A 20901-nucleotide genomic window follows, 5' to 3' on the forward strand; every position below is an offset into this window, starting at 1 on the left:
GAAGCTTTAGGGCAGGGTTCCCCAACTGACAGCCCGTGGGTGGTTTCATTTGGCCACAAAGTTTTCTGAGCAAAAATAAATACAAAAGAAAAATCTTATATTTTTTTTAATTGTTGGACATGACTGTAAAAACGGAAATCAGCTCCAAGTTATTTTAATTTAAGAAAATTGTTCCCAAGTATTTCCACGTATAATACAGAGACACGTGATCAACAAATGTAAGCAAGGTTTGAAATGATGTTTTAGTCAAATATTATATCCATTTGGGATTCTTGTGGTCAATTTGCAGTCTACAAATGATTTGTATTTATGTTCCGGGCCCCCTGACCATGCGCTCAAGAAAAGAAAAAAATAATAATCAGGCTATCTGCTTTAGGGGGTGTGTCTATGTGAGCACAGACGTTGGCGTCCTCTAGCCGAGTCCTGCTAGGAGCAAACTGAACCTGTTCGTGGACGCCTTAACAATCCATTTCTGTTGTTGAAGCGTGAATAGGCCTAGAATCAGTAGTATCTCCACAAAACTGGGGAACAGTCTAGACCAGAGGTTCTTAAACCGTTTCAGCTCGAGACCCAAATGAAAAATGTACTGTCCTTGAATGACCCAAATGAAGAGGAAATGGTGTGTGATTTTAAATGTTTACTCATAACTCACTATCCACCTATCACATGCTCAGGCCCACTTTGGGTCCCAACCCAAGCTTAAGAGACCCTGGTCTACGCAGGTCACTTAAGTGTTTCTAAAAATAGCATTGAAAAAGGCAAACTGAGAATAATAAATCGCAGCACAGAGACAAAATAACAAGCAAATGGCTGTGTTTTAAATGGCATTTATTTAAGTTTCTCCATACAATACATTACTGTACATCAGCACATTTTTCTGAAATAACTCATTATAAAATAGGGCTTCTACAATCAAGGTACAGTCATAGAATGCTTTTGGGGACAAATGACGACAACAGCAACAGTAGAACACCTTCATATAAAGCGCAAGAGATTAAGGAAGTGATTTGTTATATTCAGTACCATGCATGCTGCCTATAGACCCGTTTTCTATTGGTTCTGAACTGAGATCTAACCGGTGAAAATAAAATATGACCTAACGGGTGGAAACATATGCAAGGAATTCAAGCCAAAACCTTGATTTGGGAATGCAAATCCAATTTGGAGGAGCAGCACAATGTTCCTGTATGATCCTGACATGGTCAAAGGTGGGAACAATCACCAATACAACAGCGAAAGTGGATACTGTAGCAGCCACAAGAACATTTGCTTATCATTAACATAGTCAACATGGAGTGGATCTGCAGTCAGGCTGATATAAAGCCATGTGGATCAAGCATGTGTCATTTGAAATAGAATGCATAGCCTACCAGCTTCAGCATTAGTTCACTAGTGTTTCAGGTGTGGAATACACAGGGAGTATGTGTCTAACAACGGAAAGAGAAAAGATAAGGCCTGCAGTTATATGAAGTGAGAAGCCATTGTCCTTGTCAACAGACATCCAAAAGAAGAGAAAGAGAAGAATTGTCTCAAGTCTTGAGGTAAGCAATGTTTTTCTTATCCACTACCCAGCACAGCCAGAAGAGGACTGGCCACCCCTCAGAGCCTGGTTCCTCTCTACCCAGTACAGCCAGGAGAGGACTGGCCACCCCTCAGAGCCTGGTTCCTCTCTACCCAGCACAGCCAGGAGAGGACTGGCCACCCCTCAGAGCCTGGTTCCTCTCTACCCAGCACAGCCAGGAGAGGACTGGCCACCCCTCAGAGCCTGGTTCCTCTCTACCCAGTACAGCCAGGAGAGGACTGGCCACCCCTCAGAGCCTGGTTCCTCTCTACCCAGTACAGCCAGAAGAGGACTGGCCACCCCTCAGAGCCTGGTTCCTCTCTACCCAGCACAGCCAGGAGAGGACTGGCCACCCCTCCGAGCCTGGTTCCTCTCTACCCAGCACAGCCAGGAGAGGACTGGCCACCCCTCAGAGCCTGGTTCCTCTCTACCCAGCACAGCCAGGAGAGGACTGGCCACCCCTCAGAGCCTGGTTCCTCTCTACCCAGTACAGCCAGGAGAGGACTGGCCACCCCTCAGAGCCTGGTTCCTCTCTACCCAGCACAGCCAGGAGAGGACTGGCCACCCCTCAGAGCCTGGTTCCTCTCTACCCAGCACAGCCAGGAGAGGACTGGCCACCCCTCAGAGCCTGGTTCCTCTCTACCCAGCACAGCCAGGAGAGGACTGGCCACCCCTCAGAGCCTGGTTCCTCTCTACCCAGTACAGCCAGGAGAGGACTGGCCACCCCTCAGAGCCTGGTTCCACTTTAGGTTTCTTCCTAGGTTCCTGCCTTTCTAGGGAGTTTTTCCTAGCCACTGTGCTTCTACATCTACATTACTTGCCGTTTGAGGTTTTAGGCTGGGTTTCTGTATAGCACTTTGTGACATCTGCTGATGTAAAAATTGCTTTATTTCTAAATAAATCTGACTGATTTCAATAGAATACCCTACTAACAATTACACAGTAACAATCACCTTTTGTACTTCATGATTCACACACTAAACTGGAACAAGCACTTCTGCTAAAATAAAATAACTTGGTGTATCTTCCCAATCTGAAATACAGGTTCAGTTAAATTACATGACTTTAGTAAATGTTTCAGATTAACAAGGGCTATGATGAGATTATAGCTGCAGAGATAGAGGCCCTGTTCTTTCGAGGTCGGTTAAAAATACAACACAGACAAAGCCTAATAGTCACCTAGCAACACTCACACTGTACACACCTCCAGCATTCTAGAAGAGTGCACATTTAGCTGACTAACAAAAATACTTACACTTGGCAAAAAAAACAGCACGTATTCCTTTTTTGAAAATGGGGGGTATATGTGGATAGTGATGTGCTTGTAAATAACCCAATAAGACAAGATAGGCTACATATTGTAGCTGATCATGTCCACACCTATAGATGTTTATATCATGTTTCTAGATGTGTACACTTTAACCCCTGACCCAGTGATACATCCAACCTGATGATCTGCTCTTAGAGAGAGGACCCTCCTGTTTGTTCTGCTTTCATCCCAGAAGACAAAGATCATATTTAAGAACTGGCTACTGAAGATCTACAAGTACCTCACAAAACATGGATCCACTGAGTAGCTCTACTAACTACATGTCTGTTGTAGAGGGGATGTTGTGAATGTACTGTAGTAACAGCACCGACGCTAAAGACTGTAAATCAGACCACATGACCAAGAGAAACAAGCTTTACAAGGAAGGTAAAACAACAAGGAAGCTACAGTACCGGTGCTACCTGAACATGCTACTGATTGTGACTGCAGAGGTACGCTCCCCTGTCATACTGTACCATCACACACACACAAACACCAGTATTATTGTGATCTCTGACAGAGTTGGGATTGCTTACTTTGCACCTTCATAGAGACACACCTTTCACTGTTATCATCACTATCAATTCATCATTTAGAAAAAGATCATCTCTGGACACTAACCTTTAGTTAGGCACGTGTGTAATTTGTGTGCACTATCGATCGAGTCAGATAACACACACGACTGACATTACTCTGGCACTGGTCAATCAACTCCAGTTGGATGCTCTGTAACGGAATGCATGTAGAAAACCTCCCAGACGACTTCTATCACTGGTCAGACTAAACCAGCCAATAGCTGTTGGCTTGACTGACCAGTCTAAATGCTCATCTCAAATGAAACACTATTCACTACGTGAAACCCCTATTCACTACGTGAAGCCCCTATTCACTACGTGAAGCCCCTATTCACTACACGAAGCCCCTATTCACTACACGAAGCCCCTATTCACTACACGAAGCCCCTATTCACTACACGAAACCCCTATTCACTACACGAAACCCCTATTCACTACGCGAAACCCCTATTCACTACGCGAAACCCCTATTCACTACGCGAAACCCCTATTCACTACGCGAAACCCCTATTCACTACGCGAAACCCCTATTCACTACGCGAAACCCCTATTCACTACGCGAAACCCCTATTCACTACGTAAAACCCTATTCACTACGTGAAACCCCTATTCACTACGTGAAACCCCTATTCACTACGTGAAACCCCTATTCACTACGTGAAACCCCTATTCACTACGTAAAACCCCTATTCACTACGTAAAACCCCTATTCACTACGTAAAAACCCTATTCACTACGTGAAACCCCTATTCACTACGTGAAACCCCTATTCACTACGTAAAACCCTATTCACTACGTGAAACCCCTATTCACTACGTGAAACCCTATTCACTACGTGAAACCCCTATTCACTACGTAAAACCCTATTCACTACGTGAAACCCCTATTCACTACGTGAAACCCATATTCACTAAGTAAAACCCTATTCACTACAGGGAAGATGGTCAATAGTAGAACTCTATACAGGGAACAGCGAATCATTTGAACAGTCTTCCTGAGTTTCTTAGCAGAAGAAGTCCCTCTCATTCTGCCACTATCATCAAGTGCTATATCCATAATATAATATATCATTTTCATATACAGTATCATTTCATGTATTGTTATGGCATCTATCCCTTAGGAAAGGACTAAAATAGTTTTTCAATTATTAAAAAATATATCCCCCAAACAACTAGGGGCTCTGGGCCTATTTAACCTGCACTGGGACAGACAGGAACCATCCGAGCCCAGACACACACACATCAGCCTATTTAACCTGCACCGGGACTGAGACAGGAACCATCCGAGCCCAGACACACATCAGCCTATTTAACCTGCACTGGGACAGACAGGAACCATCCGAGCCCAGACACACACACATCAGCCTATTTAACCTGCACTGGGACAGACAGGAACCATCCGAGCCCAGACACACACACACATCAGCCTATTTAACCTGCACCGGGACTGAGACAGGAACCATCCGAGCCCAGACACACACACATCAGCCTATTTAACCTGCACTGGGACAGACAGGAACCATCCGAGCCCAGACACACACACACATCAGCCTATTTAACCTGCACTGGGACAGACAGGAACCATCCGAGCCCAGACACACACACATCAGCCTATTTAACCTGCACTGGGACAGACAGGAACCATCCGAGCCCAGACACACACACACATCAGCCTATTTAACCTGCACTGGGACAGACAGGAACCATCCGAGCCCAGACACACACACACACACCTATTTAACCTGCACTGGGACAAGAACCATCCGAACCCAGACACACACATATCGACCTGACAACATACAGAAACACAGGCCTCACTGTTCCAACTATAGCCAACACACACCTTAATCTCCATACCTAGTGCACGCACACACAGTTCTGCTGACAGTAGAAGTCAGTCATTGACCCTACACCCTTCCAAAACTCTACTAGGGCTGCAGACAGATAGAAGCCCTGGGGTTTGGAAGCTTCTGATTTGGCCTCAATAAACCAACTATGATTGGATGATTAGTAGAATCAGGTGTGCTACTGCTTGTCTGGAGCAAAGCCTGCACCCACACCAGTCCTTGAAACGCTCACCTTTCATTCTCTCTCTCTCTATTTAATGACATATTCTATTCATCCATCAGTCCCATGCCACACCGACAAGTACTTCTGTTGGGAGAGGAGTCAGTGACTCCATACAAACTGTTCTGACAGCAGTTTTACAGCATCAATGGGAAAGGACCGCAGGGAGTGGGTCAAAGCTTGGTGGGGTCCCTACACACACAACTGACACAAACACACCCTCTTTCTAGCTCAGACTAGTCGAGCCGTACACACAGACTCTCTGTGTGTCAGATGAGCCTGGCCTCTCCCTCCATGTTTAGTGGTAGCTCACACACTCCAGTGAAGTGCATCTCCTTGCCCCTGGTTCCCTCAGACCTGGCCCCTCTCCCCCCCAGGCAGGGTGAGGGTCGCTGGGCCGTGGGGTCCGGGTACCTCCTCTCCCTCAAGAAGACGTCCAGTCGACGCAGCATCTGCTTGGGGTTCTTTTTGGCAAACAGCTCCACTTCTGGAGGGGAGCAGAGGCACAGTGGGGAAGTGATTGTGTTCCAGAGGGATGTTAACAACTGGACTCGGTTAAGCCTGGAGTACAAACAAAGTGAGTTACCTTTCAGGACGAAGCCGGAGTCAGATATGGTCTTCTGCTGGCTCTTCCACAGCTGGTAGAGGTGCAGGAACGTGGCAACGTAGAACTCATTCAACACCCCCACTACCTGCTGTCGACGGTTACACTCCCTGAAGCACCACACAAAGAACAACACACAAACAAATTAGGATTTCGCTCTTGTGAGTGACAGTCAAGCCAATGTCTGTCTGTGTCTGTCTGTCTCTCCCTCTCTGTCTGTCTGTCTGTCTGTCTGTCTGTCTGTCTGTCTCCGTCTCTGTCTCTGTCTCTGTCTCTGTCTCTGTCTCGGTCTCTGTCTCGGTCTCGGTCTCTGTCTCTGTCTCTGTCTCGGTCTGTCGTAGAGGAGTAGGGCAGGACACTTACTTGGAGAGGGCCTCTTCTCTGAGTGCATGCAGGGCGATACAGGTCATATTGATGGACATCACACAGAAAGGAAAGTTCTAGAGAAAGATTGAGCAGAAAGAGTAGAGGTTTGTAAATAGACTATTAAATGTGTGATTGCGTACTTGAATAATGTCCCCACTTCTTTGAAATTGCCCTCACCTGAACAGTTTGTGGCCCGTGTGTGTATGTACCTGTGTGGGGTGCTGGGACAGCTTGAAGATGTCTCTGGCTAAAGGCAGCGTCTCAGGGTCCATTACCAGGTACAAGGCATGCATCAGCCCCAGGAAACCTGTACCACGCAGGTCTGTGGCTGGGTCCGTACCTACACAGAAAACACACACACACACAAATACACAGACACACACGTTATCATTTCAGTGTTTTGTTAATTTCTTTATAAAATATAAATCTTTTCAACTGTAATCAATAATGATTTAGTCTAAAACGTTGGGGTTGAAGGTGGGGTGCTAAGCTGACATATGGAATTGTTTTAAGATGGTCATACTAGATCATTTAGCTATTTGATTTGGAATTTTAGGACCCCTTTAGGTATAACAAGATTTATTTAAAAAATGATTTTTTATAAAATATTGATTTTGGCCTTTACTATTAAAGCCTGTAGAAACATTGAATAACATTCATTAATGGCAAAAAAGGACAGTACAACCTTCCGGGTTGGAGCGAGCCGGTCGCATCCGCGCTTCGGTCTCCTTCGGTCTGCAGGTTGTATAACTTTTTCATTACATTTCATTACATTTCATTATAGTACAACGGTCTGATTTGTCTAATCTTAGCAATTTCTTCTTAGCTAGCTACATAGCCGTCGTTGTATCAAAGATAATTGCGTTATTATCGTATTTCGTCGTCCTCCTATCTGCCTAGCAGCTAGCCAGCTAGTATACGTTCACCGGCTACCGTAGCACTGTAGTAACTATCACACTCAACTGAACGACTTGATTAGTGTAGTATTAGCTAGCTACATAGTTGTCTTTGCTGTCTTCGTATCCAAGATAATTGTGTAGTTTAGAGTGTGTAGTCTTAGAGTGATTATCTTAATTTACCGAGGTTAGCTAGCCAGCTATTTTGTCGTCCTTAACGTAGGAGACACTCCTAGCTAGCCAACAGCCAGCCAACGTCTACTGAATAGAACTTTCGCATTCCGGTCGCATTCCGCTTCGCTCCACAGGTAGTATCACATTTTCATTTCATTTCATTACAGTCCCAACGGTGTGATTTGTTTGATCGTAGCTAGCTACATAGCTAGCTACATAGCTAGCTACATAGCCGTCTTTGTTTCAAAGATAATTGTGTAGTCTAGAGCGATTTTTCTAGGTTAGCTAGCCAGCTATTGTCGTTCTCCTAACGCAACGTAACGTAACCAACACTGCTAGCTAGCCAGCTAGCCCCCGAATAGCAGCATTGTAGAAACTTCACACTCAACGGAACGACTTGATTAGGGTAGTGTCAACAACGCAGCTAGCCTACCTCAGCAGTACTGTATCATTTTAATCATTTTAGTCAATTAGATTCTTGCTACGTAAGCTTAACTTTCTGAACATTCGAGACGTGTAGTCCACTTGTCATTCCAATCTCCTCTGCATTAGCGTAGCCTCTTCTCTAGCCTGTCAACTATGTGTCTGTCTATCCCTGTTCTCTCCTCTCTGCACAGACCATACAAACGCTCCACACCGCATGGCCGCGGCCACCCTAATCTGGTGGTCCCAGCGCGCACGACCCACGTGGAGTTCCAGGTCTCCGGTAGCCTCTGGAACTGCCGATCTGCGGCCAACAAGGCAGAGTTCATCTCAGCCTATGCCTCCCTCCAGTCCCTCGACTTCTTGGCACTGACGGAAACATGGATCACCACAGACAACACCGCTACTCCTACTGCTCTCTCTTCGTCCGCCCATGTGCTCTCGCACACCCCGAGAGCTTCTGGTCAGCGGGGTGGTGGCAAAGGATCCTCATCTCTCCCAAGTGGTCATTCTCTCTTTCTCCCCTTACCCATCTGTCTATCGCCTCCTTTGAATTCCATGCTGTCACAGTTACCAGCCCTTTCAAGCTTAACATCCTTATCATTTATCGCCCTCCAGGTTCCCTTGGAGAGTTCATCAATGAGCTTGATGCCTTGATAAGCTCCTTTCCTGAGGACGGCTCACCTCTCACAGTTCTGGGCGACTTTAACCTCCCCACGTCTACCTTTGACTCATTCCTCTCTGCCTCCTTCTTTCCACTCCTCTCCTCTTTTGACCTCACCCTCTCACCTTCCCCCTACTCACAAGGCAGGCAATACGCTCGACCTCATCTTTACTAGATGCTGTTCTTCCACTAACCTCATTGCAACTCCCCTCCAAGTCTCCGACCACTACCTTGTATCCTTTTCCCTCTCGCTCTCATCCAACACTTCCCACACTGCCCCTACTCGGATGGTATCGCGCCGTCCCAACCTTCGCTCTCTCTCCCCGCTACTCTCTCCTCTTCCATCCTATCATCTCTTCCCTCTGCTCAAACCTTCTCCAACCTATCTCCTGATTCTGCCTCCTCAACCCTCCTCTCCTCCCTTTCTGCATCCTTTGACTCTCTATGTCCCCTATCCTCCAGGTCGGCTCGGTCCTCCCCTCCCGCTCCGTGGCTCGACGACTCATTGCGAGCTCACAGAACAGGGCTCCGGGCAGCCGAGCGGAAATGGAGGAAAACTCGCCTCCCTGCGGACCTGGCATCCTTTCACTCCCTCCTCTCTACATTTTCCTCCTCTGTCTCTGCTGCTAAAGCCACTTTCTACCACTCTAAATTCCAAGCATCTGCCTCTAACCCTAGGAAGCTCTTTGCCACCTTCTCCTCCCTCTTGAATCCTCCTCCCCCTCCCCCCCTCCTCCCTCTCTGCAGATGACTTCGTCAACCATTTTGAAAAGAAGGTCGACGACATCCGATCCTCGTTTGCTAAGTCAAACGACACCGCTGGTTCTGCTCACACTGCCCTACCCTGTGCTCTGACCTCTTTCTCCCCTCTCTCTCCAGATGACATCTCGCGTCTTGTGACGGCCGGCCGCCCAACAACCTGCCCGCTTGACCCTATCCCCTCCTCTCTTCTCCAGACCATCTCCGGTGACCTTCTCCCTTACCTCACCTCGCTCATCAACTCATCCCTGACCGCTGGCTACGTCCCTCCCGTCTTCAAGAGAGCGAGAGTTGCACCCCTTCTGAAAAAACCTACACTCGATCCCTCCGATGTCAACAACTACAGACCAGTATCCCTTCTTTCTTTTCTCTCCAAAACTCTTGAACGTGCCGTCCTTGGCCAGCTCTCCCGCTATCTCTCTCAGAATGACCTTCTTGATCCAAATCAGTCAGGTTTCAAGACTAGTCATTCAACTGAGACTGCTCTTCTCTGTATCACGGAGGCACTCCGCACTGCTAAAGCTAACTCTCTCTCCTCTGCTCTCATCCTTCTAGACCTATCGGCTGCCTTCGATACTGTGAACCATCAGATCCTCCTCTCCACCCTCTCCGAGTTGGGCATCTCTGGCGCGGCCCATGCTTGGATTGCGTCCTACCTGACAGGTCGCTCCTACCAGGTGGCGTGGCGAGAATCTGTCTCCTCACCACGCGCTCTCACCACTGGTGTCCCCCAGGGCTCTGTTCTAGGCCCTCTCCTATTCTCGCTATACACCAAGTCACTTGGCTCTGTCATAACCTCACATGGTCTCTCCTATCATTGCTATGCAGACGACACACAATTAATCTTCTCCTTTCCCCCCTCTGATGACCAGGTGGCGAATCACATCTCTGCATGTCTGGCAGACATATCAGTGTGGATGACGGATCACCACCTCAAGCTGAACCTCGGCAAGACGGAGCTGCTCTTCCTCCCGGGGAAGGACTGCCCGTTCCATGATCTTGCCATCACGGTTGACAACTCCATCGTGTCCTCCTCCCAGAGAGCTAAGAACCTTGGCGTGATCCTGGACAACACCCTGTCGTTCTCAACTAACATCAAGGCGGTGGCCCGTTCCTGTAGGTTCATGCTCTACAACATCCGCAGAGTACGACCCTGCCTCACACAGGAAGCGGCGCAGGTCCTAATCCAGGCACTTGTCATCTCCCGTCTGGATTACTGCAACTCGCTGTTGGCTGGGCTCCCTGCCTGTGCCATTAAACCCCTACAACTCATCCAGAACGCCGCAGCCCGTCTGGTGTTCAACCTTCCCAAGTTCTCTCACGTCACCCCGCTCCTCCGCTCTCTCCACTGGCTTCCAGTTGAAGCTCGCATCCGCTACAAGACCATGGTGCTTGCCTACGGAGCTGTGAGGGGAACGGCACCTCAGTACCTCCAGGCTCTGATCAGGCCCTACACCCAAACAAGGGCACTGCGTTCATCCACCTCTGGCCTGCTCGCCTCCCTACCACTGAGGAAGTACAGTTCCCGCTCAGCCCAGTCAAAACTGTTCGCTGCTCTGGCCCCCCAATGGTGGAACAAACTCCCTCACGACGCCAGGACAGCGGAGTCAATCACCACCTTCCGGAGACACCTGAAACCCCACCTCTTTAAGGAATACCTAGGATAGGATAAAGTAATCCTTCTCCCCCCCCTTAAAAGACCTAGATGCACTATTGTAAAGTGGCTGTTCCACTGGATGTCATAAGGTGAAAGCACCAATTTGTAAGTCGCTCTGGATAAGAGCGTCTGCTAAATGACTTAAATGTAAATGTAAAATGTATCATAAGAAACTTTATAAGTTTTGAAGTGTCTGCTCTAAATCAAGGATATAAAAAATATATATTTAACCCCTTTTTTGGGTAGGCACAAAACTCCCTTCATACATCCATTTGTTTTTTAAAACCTCTACCAGTTACCTTCAGACACGTCACCGGTGACACTTGTGGGGGTTGTAGAGCAAAACGGAGAACATCATGTTCATGAAAGTCTCATCTTTCCATTGGCTGGGCATAATAGTTTTCTATGCTACAGACTTTATGTGAGAAGACAGATTTTCAGGATGTCTCACGGTCTGACGAACACCTTTCACCACAGATGTCTCACGGTCTGACGAACACCGCTCTAGCTCTGCCACCTTTCACCACAGATGTCTCACGGTCTGACGAACACCGCTCTAGCTCTGCCACCTTTCACCACAGATGTCTCACGGTCTGACGAACACCGCTCTAGCTCTGCCACCTTTCACCACAGATGTCTCACGGTCTGACGAACACCGCTCTAGCTCTGCCACCTTTCACCACAGATGTCTCACGGTCTGACAAACACCGCTCTAGCTCTGCCACCTTTCACCACAGATGTCTCATGGTCTGACGAACACCGCTCTAGCTCTGCCACCTTTCACCACAGATGCGGAAGTGCGACACTGGCAGATGTGGAGGATTGAAACGCATCCAATACAAAACGGATATATCTCTTAAATGGAAAGATTTTTGATGGAGATGTTTTTTTAAACATTTAATTTAAATTGATGTGCCGGTGCGTCAATCGACTCTAGAGGGTTTTCATCTGTGTGAGCATGGCATCTAGTAAAGCAGTGGTCACCCACTGGTCGATTGACAAGGCATTCCTATTCGATTACCAAACATTTCTGTAAAAAAACTAACGATAAAGCCTTATGTTGCTATTTTTTTATAAGCTTTGCGCTGTTGGCAGTAGGTGCAATTGATTCAACAGCCCTCTGCAGTTTCCTCACACCATAGACTGTAAAAAGAAGCCTTGAGCGCACAGCAAAGTTGATACTATGAGATATCAAAACCATGACTAGAGACAGACTCAACGAAAACAGCCAAGAGCTGCTGTTTTTATGAGTGAGTTCATGTTTAAGTTGTTATTATTCAGCACTGTCAACACCTTGTTCCAACACTTTTATAAGTCATAAAATGGGCGTTCTCCCTACTTCTACTCACGCTACAACCAGCACTGCAGCTGCAATGAATGAAGTGTTCCGATAAGCTTACGCTGTTATTATTAGCGGCTGGAGTCTTGGAATAGCCTTCATTTCTCAGAACAAGTATAGACTGACGAGTTTCAGAAGAAAGTTCTTTGTTTCTGCCATTTTGAGCCTGTAATCGAACCCACAAATGCTGATGCTCCATATACTCAACTAGTCTAAAGAAGGACAGTTTTATTGCTTCTTTAATCAGGACAACAGTTTTGAGCTGTGCTAACATAATTGCAAAATGGTTTTCTAATGGTCAATTAGCCTTTTAAAATGATAAACTTGGATTAGCTAACACAACGTGCCATTGGAACACAGGAGTGATGGTTGCTGATAATGGGCCTCTGTAAGCCTATGTAGATATTCCATTAAAAATCAACCGTTTCCAGCTACAATAGTCATTAACAATGTCTACACTGTATTTCTGATCAATTTGATGTTATTTTAATGGACAAAAAATGTGCCTTTCTTTAAAAAACAAGGACATTTCTGAGTGATCCCAAACTTTTGAACGGTAGTGTGTATATATGTATATACAACAAATGATTTATTACCAGTGTGATCATACCAAAAATGTTGAAGTATAATTTCTAAATGGTCTGAGAAGTACAACATTGGCAAGCCAATATGCAGTGATAATATATTGGGCCTATAGCTTACTGCACAATCCTCATTGCTACAGAACTGTTTTTAATTGGTTATTGTTGCATAGGCTTACATTTTTTAAGTCATGTTAAAAGAAAATCTGAGCGGTAGATCTCGGCTTGCATTTTGACTAAGAAAGTGATCTCGACTCAGAAAAGGTTGGTGACCTCTGAAATAAGGTATGATGCAGGAGACATCTCTCACCCTGAAAGCCCACATTCTCCCAGTGTGTCCCGAACCGAGGACAGTCCAGCTTACTGCCTGTCAGCCTCTTATAGATGGTCTGTAGAACACGCAGATGTACAGCCTGACTGTTATCCAGAGAACCTACAGAGGAACACACACACACACAATCGATCTCTTATTGTCTGCAAATCTCATCTCTCGCCCTCGCTCTTAAACACGCACACACTCTCTCTCTCTCTCTCTCTTACGCTGTGCGATGGCAAAGACCAGGTCCCTCTCCTCCAGTAGTTCCCGCTGAAGTCGCGGCGGGCCGAACAGGAAGTGTGTGAAAGTGGCCAGACCCGTCCTGCGAATGGTGGGCTGGATCTTCTTCTACAGAGAGAGATATGGGACAAAATACAAACTGAAACTGAAAAATGTTCTCAATTGATGGTGAGAGAGAGAATCTACAATGTAGTCCTCAAACCCCCATACACAGACAGACAGACCTTACCAGCAGCTCTCCAAGGTCTGTAGTCTGGAAGTGCTGCAGCGCCTCGTTAAAGGAGATGAGAGGGGTGGGACTGGACTCCTCACTGACCACTGGATACACACAGGTCAATAACAGACTCATATACAACATAGAATGGAGGATTTATGATCATGGGGTTGGAACCAAAATTATTTTCCAATCATTTCGTTATGAAGTCCAGTCCCACACATTCCAGGGATTTTCTTTCTTTCTTATTATTTTCTACATTGTAGAATAATAGTGAAGACATCAAAACTATGAAATAACACATATGGAATCATGTCGTAACCAAAATATATTTTAGATTCTTCAAAGTAGCCACCCTTTGCCTTGATGACAGCTTTGCACACTTAGCCTTCTCTCAAGAAGCTTCACCTGAAATGCTTTTCCAACAGTCTTGAAGGAGTTCACACATATGCTGAGCACTTGTTGGCTGCTTTTCCTTCACTCTGTGGTACAACTCATCCCAAACCATCTCAACTGAGTTGAGGTCAGGTGATTGTGGAGGCCTGGTCATCTGATGCAGCACTCCATCACTCTCCTTCTTAGTCAAATAGAACTTACACAGCCTGGAGGTGTGTTGGGTCATTGTCCTGTTGAAAAACAAATGACAGTCCCACTAAGCGCAAACCAGATGGGATGGCGTATCGCTGCAGAATGCTGTGGTAGCCATGCTGGTTAAGTGTGCCTTGAATTCTAAATAAATCACAGACAGTGTCAGCAGCAAAGCACCCCCACGCCATCACACCTCCGCCTCCATGCTTCACGGTGGGAACCACATGCAGAGATCATCCGTTCACCTACTCTGCATCTCACAAAGACACAGTGGTTGGAACCAAAAATCTCAAATTTGGACTGATCAAACCAAAGGACAGATTTCCACGGATTTCCATGTCCATTGCTCATGTTTCTTGGCCCAAGCAAGTCTCTTCTTCTTCTTGGTGACCTTTAGGAGTGTGTTCTATGCAGCAATTCGACCATGAAGGCCTGATTCACGCAGTCTCCTCTGAACAGCTGATGTTGAGATGTGTCTGTTACTTGAACTTGGGCTGCAATTTCTGATGCTGGTAACTTTAATGAATTTATCCTCTGCAACAGAGGTAAGTCTGGGTCTTTCTATCCTGTGGTGGTCTTTATGAGAGACAGTTTCATCATAGCACTTGATGGTTTTTGCAACTGCACTTGAAGAAACTTTTAAAGTTCTTGAAATTTTCCAGATTGGCTGACCTTTATGTCTTAAAGTAATGATGGTCTGTCGTTTCTTCTTGCTTTAATATGGACTTTTTTTTTTTTTTTTACCAAATAGGGCCATCTTCTGTATACCACCCCTACCTTGTCACAACACAACTGATTGGCTCAAACACATTGAGGAAAGAAATTACACAAATGTACTTTTAATAAGACACACCTGTTAATTGAAATGCATTCCAGGTGACTACCTCGTGAAGTTGGTTGAGAGAATGCCAAGAGTGTACAAAGTGCTCACCAAGGCAAAGGGTGGCTACTATGAAGAATCTCAAACAAAATATATGTTGATTTGTTTAACACTTTTTTGGTTTCTACATGATTCCATGTGTTATTTCATAGTTTTGATGTCTTCACTATTATTCTACAATGTAGAAAACAATACAAATGAAGAAAAACCCTGGAATGAGTAGGTGTGTATTTTTTAAACACATTTAGCTCAACATTAAATTACTTCAGATAGAGAAGCTTGCTATGGAGCAGGCAAGCTATTTACATAAATTGGACAAACGAGTGTAGAGCGCGAGATGCAATGGAAATGTTGCAGGTGGGGAGAGATAGAGAGAGGGTGGAGCCAAGCTTCCTCCTCCACCCTCTCTCCCCATGTGCAACCATTTACATTGCATCTCGCTCCCTACACTTGTCTGTCCACCACGCATGGAAACAACTAACTTGAACGCAGCATAGCAAGCTGCTCTATCCGCACTGATTGTTGAAGTCATTTAATCAGCTAAATGTAAAATGAATATGGATTTTACAGGTTAAAATAGGAACGACAAACATTTTTGGGGTTCGAACCGGTTCAAAACTTTATTTCGCAGGTCAGAATAGTGGAACAGAACGAAATAAATTATGGTTCTGTTCAGAACGAATGATTCGGAAATGATTTAGGTTCCAACCCGTTGAGACAAAAATACTTTACAATTTACATTTAAAACATTAACAAAGACATTACAGACTTATGTATGAAAATAAAACACGAATACAGACACACAAATGACAGGGGAAGAGAAATACAGGTACAGCTTTCAGGCAGCCAGGCAGTAGGGAGATGTTGCCCCTAACAACAACTCACCTGGTTGGATACTCTCTAGAGCCTCCCACTCCTCTCTAGCCTGCTCCACATCCGCACTCTCCCCTGAAAACACCCACAGGTGAGGAGAACACAACACAGACACAGCTAACCTGCAACAACATACGCAGGTGAGGAGTAATCGTTCAGCCATGTTGATATGCTGACCCCCTCTAGCACTACACAGCCGATTCAAATAATCAGCTGGATGATGAGTTTGTTATTTCAATCAGCTGTGTAGTCCTGGGGGGGTAGACCCGAGCTTTGGGGGAAACCCTGTTCTAGACCATGACATATAATATATAACCATATAATATACTGCCCCCCCTCATCTCTCCAACCTCGCTCCTGAGGGGACGTGCTAGGGAGGCCTGGTAGCTAGGATATATGGTTGTTCCTTTGTCTTACTTTCTGTCTTGGGTTGCTTTCCTCCTGCTGCCAGGGACTGCAGAAGGCCATTCTGCTTCAGAGCTGAAATCTAGACGAATCACAATAAAATATATAATATATGTAAACACAGACACTCTAATAGAAAGAACAGTGACAGTGGTGCTGTGATGGATGGTTTCAGGCACATTTTTTACATCATGAGGGCCAGTATAGAGCAACTCACTGGCAGAGATTTGAGCACTGAACTACCGTTGCCGTGCTCTTTCACACTATGACCTGGCATCAGTCCATTCATCACCTGGGAATAAAGAAACACAACAGGTTACATAACACAAAACAACAGGTTTACTAACAGGTTACACAATGCAATAGTGATGGGGGGGTTCATAGTTACATATCACAATATTATATTATATGTGACTCCAAGTATCAATTTGTTAAAAACAAACTGTAGGTAGCGTTAGCTAGCACAAGTCGGCTGTACCGGCGCAAAAACTCCCTTATTTTTCATCCAATAGCTTATTCTCCATCTTCTTCTTAAATAGTGAGTCAACATGTTTTCAGCACTTTTATTTCCATGACTGATCAAAACTAGTTTTCTCACGCTCTCTCGTCTCTCTGCAGCAGACATATAGTTAGCAATATGTTTGGAACATCAAATCGCAATACATAGAGAATCTCAATACATATTGTATCGGCACCTAAGTATTGTGATAATATCGTATGGTGAGGTCTCCGGTAATTCCCAGCCCTATAAAGCAGCATAGAACAGTAGGACTAAAAAACTACCAGTCCATAACGCTGACAACACAAGAGGTATATACAACAATTCCTTCTTAATAAACATTGTAAAAAACATATCTCTAAACGGGATCCTCTGGTCAGTTGTTGTACTCACAGGTTTGTGGTTGAAGTGGCCATTGGTTAGCTCCTCTGTCTCTTGACATTCATGATGGAACACACCATTCAGACCCTGAGGGGGGGGCAGCACAGAACAAGAGGCATCATCAGACACAGATTCAGACACACACACAGCACCAGAGAAAAGAGTGCAGGACCGTCTCTGTGGAATTAGATGCAGCAGAGGATCAGCCGGTAGCCTTCTCACCTGGGCAGGGTGGCACAGTGCCAGGGCAGACAGACAGGTAGACACTGCAGGGAGATTATTGCTAAGCAGAGAGTGAACTGTTAGTGGACACCTTTTTATTTCCCCATGTAAACACCCTAGAGGGGAAGCTGCTTCATTACTTCCTCCTTCACTCACTAAAACAAAGGGGATTAAAAACAGAAGGGAGAGGGAAAGTCCCCTAAACAACACACATTTTAAGGATGTGTCAATAGATAGACACAGAGATACCTGCAGTTAATTAGGTCCCCCAAAAGGGAACTCAGCCATGCGCACCTGAGAAATAGATGTGTATACAGTACTAGGAGGTTTTACTGTGAAGCAGATGGAAACTTGCTGCAGTAACAGGTCTATGTGCAATCTGATCGAATACCACCACACCCAAACCGTCTACACCTGTGATGGTATCACACAGCCAGTATCCAGGTAACGTGAACAGATCAAACAGACTGCAACCAAGGCCAAAATGTTGATTTGGAATTTGACTGATACTGTTCCATTTCATTGTATACAGCTGGTGAGACTGCCAATCACATAGTTTACACACAGTTTAAACTCCTTTAAAAGGTTAGGCTATGCAAGGTTAAACCACCTACCTCTGTGTGTGCTGTGACACCACTGTCCCCTTCCATGGCATGAGTGTGTGTGTCTGTGTGTGACTGTGTAATCCCTGTTCTACCCTTTAAAGCCTTTTCCCCCAGAATGAGGCAGTCAGAAGAGGTATTGGGAAGACCCCCATGTCTGCTGTGTCTCTTTCCACAAAAACTACTTGTCAAACGTCCCCTTCCTTCCTCTCGCTCTCTCGGTCCAGAGTAGTCAACAGGTAGATCTCATTGAATACATTTTGTTTTGCATCCTGCCCCATTAGAGGGGCTGCAGGGCTAGGTATGGACACTGCTGATCTAGGGTGGCCTCTCTCTTTCCCAGCTGCTTCATTGCTTTGACACTCAGTGTTGGCACCTCACATCCACAATATAACAATGCTCAAACCAAGGTGGGGTGAGTCTTGGTGAAGTGTGCCTTCTCCTTGACAAGATCCAACCAATAGGGGGCACTCATGACATGGTATGTCAAACTGGTTGTCATGGATATCTGCAATTTGGGGCAGAAAAAAAAGGTGGGTAGCTCATAAATATAATGCCAAAAGCGAAATTATAATTGTTCATAAACACTGATCAATGACGTTCTATTTTCTTGGGAAAAGTATCCAAACTCATTGAATGATTATCTAGCTATAGTACATAGAATCGTTATCCAACTAATGGCCAACGTGAGCTACTGTAGCTAGTGCCAAAGATCAACTCACACCCTACACAAAAAAAAGTGGTTAGTTTAAGAAAAACGTTAAGGTACAATCTGAAACTTGGTTAACGTTCCCAGTAACTGACATAGCTAAGCTAACTACCGGTATGCTGTAGGAAGCTACGTGGGCTGACCACTGAGCGGGGCTGGCAGGCTATCTGCTAGATAGTCTACAGAACATTAACTGTTAACATATCCCAGCATTGTTTTTAATGTCAGGTTAATCTTGTTTTTTATCTACATACATCATGAATGCATGTTTTCTTTTGGTTGCATATAATTTGTGCGAAGACAGGCAACTGGCTATTATCTAACTCAACATCAGTGGTTCACAACTGTCATCCAGCTAGCCTTTTTCCACAATCATGCAATCTGTTTCCACAAGCATATCACTAACTACAGTAGCTACTGATCTTCTGGAGACTAAAAAAACGTTTTTTGATATTTTAGATTTCCCTCAGTTTCTTAAACATTCATCTAACAACAGCGATTGTCTATATCATAGTTTAATACTATTGATTTTACCTCAGTTTCTCTCCCTCCAATCTCAGTTTCCCTTCCCCCTTTCCACAGTTAACGTCAAGTGCATTCTGGGAATTGTGGTTTCCTGCCCTGCCTGTGCTGGTTCCTTTTCGATTACGTCATGGTTAAAGCTAACCCAGGGATACGTTTCCCAGAATGGACCTTGATTGTACTGGACAATGTAAATAGGTGGTATTGTTAGCAATTTATGGTAATATAAAAACGTATATAACCATAATGCACCTGTCCTGTAAAGTGGCCAGAAATAAAGTGTGTGTGTGTGATAATATATATGGGTGCTTATATTTGTCTTGTTTCACACATGTACAAGTGTGTATAATACACATCAGAATTTTTTTTGCATATCACAATTCCCCCTGAGACACACACAGAGAGTCATAGCCAGGGTCTACCATTATCAATGGCAACCCTGGAGTATTTACGGTTAGGTGCCTTCCTCAAGGACACATAAACAGATTTGTTCCACCTTACTGGCCCAAAGCTCTAACCGCTAGGCTACCTGCCACGTGTTTGTGTGTGTACTGAGGCCCTTTTTGTGATATAGCAGGATGCTGTATGGTAGACCTACTGAAGGTCTACAGGTCAAAATGAAGTGACCTTCATTTCATATCGTCCATCTTTCAAATCCCTCAAAAACATCTGACATTTAAAATGAATTAACCCTACAAATAGCACTGTTGGACGATCTGGAAAGTCATAGTCAATCAATCAACAACATAATAATACACTTAGCAAAACATTAAACTTACAATCTGTTGATGATATGCGATTAGAAAGATTCAGAATCTAGCACAATCACAGCACAGTTAAACATTATATGGGTCAAGGACATCAAGAGAGGGTGGTCTATGGAGATAGGTGGGATGGGATGAGAGCAATTGAGGAGTGGATTTAATCTGTAGTAGTTGTGACTGAAAATAATATATATTCTGTGTACTGGACATGTCGGAGCACTATGTATCCAAATGTTTTTTTTAAATCCTATGAATCCAAATGTGTATATAAAATACACATATGTTATGGAATATTATGTATAAAAGTACCATGTATGTAAAAATGTATTTGTAACAAAAATGTATTTTTAACAAATAAACGTTTGTCCTCCGAAGAGGGGTGGTGGTGGATTGGCCAGTAATAAAAAATGACAATAAAAATGGACCATTTCACATTGTCACAGATCTAGGTTGCGTTCCCCTGCTCAGATGTTGCATGCATCAACCAATGATTGCGTGCCACGTCATCGACTGACAGATTGCTTTGACAAATTATTTGGTTAGCTGATAAGTAAAATACCTATCCAGGCGTTGTAAGATCTGGCAGGCGTCAGCAGCGCCTAGGCAGAGGAACACGCCCCTAGACTCAGGTTAACCCCACCCAATCATAACTTTAAGGGAAAATCACAAAACTGTCCAACACTTGGACCAAGTCACATTGTATTAGTTGACT

General features: G+C 45.0%; 1 protein-coding gene across 1 annotated transcript; it reads right to left on the minus strand.

Annotated features, from left to right (window-relative positions):
* Nucleotides 1–811: 811 nt before the first annotated feature.
* Nucleotides 812–18423, minus strand: LOC115140295 (ELMO domain-containing protein 3-like). Its single transcript, XM_029678604.2, has 12 exons — nucleotides 18207–18423; nucleotides 17383–17457; nucleotides 16708–16782; nucleotides 16503–16572; nucleotides 16098–16160; nucleotides 13760–13848; nucleotides 13515–13638; nucleotides 13285–13407; nucleotides 6691–6821; nucleotides 6479–6555; nucleotides 6098–6225; nucleotides 812–5998 (listed from the first exon to the last, which is right to left on the minus strand). Exons 1-12 carry the CDS (start codon nucleotides 18240–18242, stop codon nucleotides 5781–5783), a joined length of 1209 nt encoding a protein of 402 aa, XP_029534464.1. The 5' UTR covers nucleotides 18243–18423; the 3' UTR covers nucleotides 812–5780.
* Nucleotides 18424–20901: the final 2478 nt, after the last annotated feature.

Source organism: Oncorhynchus nerka, linkage group LG13 (genome assembly GCF_034236695.1).
Source record: "Oncorhynchus nerka isolate Pitt River linkage group LG13, Oner_Uvic_2.0, whole genome shotgun sequence".
Classification (NCBI taxonomy): Eukaryota; Metazoa; Chordata; class Actinopteri; order Salmoniformes; family Salmonidae; genus Oncorhynchus; species Oncorhynchus nerka.

Bases quoted from the DNA above. Each gene is read 5' to 3' on its own strand.
- LOC115140295 (XM_029678604.2), bottom strand. From the start codon at position 18,242: ATGGAAGGGGACAGTGGTGTCACAGCACACACAGAG. The intron at 13,639-13,759 runs GTAAGGTCTGTC...CTCTCTCTGTAG, and splicing joins CAGACCTTGGAGAGCTGCTG to AAGAAGATCCAGCCCACCAT. The intron at 6,822-13,284 runs GTGAGAGATGTC...TTTTCTGTGTAG, and splicing joins GGAGAATGTGGGCTTTCAGG to GTACGGACCCAGCCACAGAC.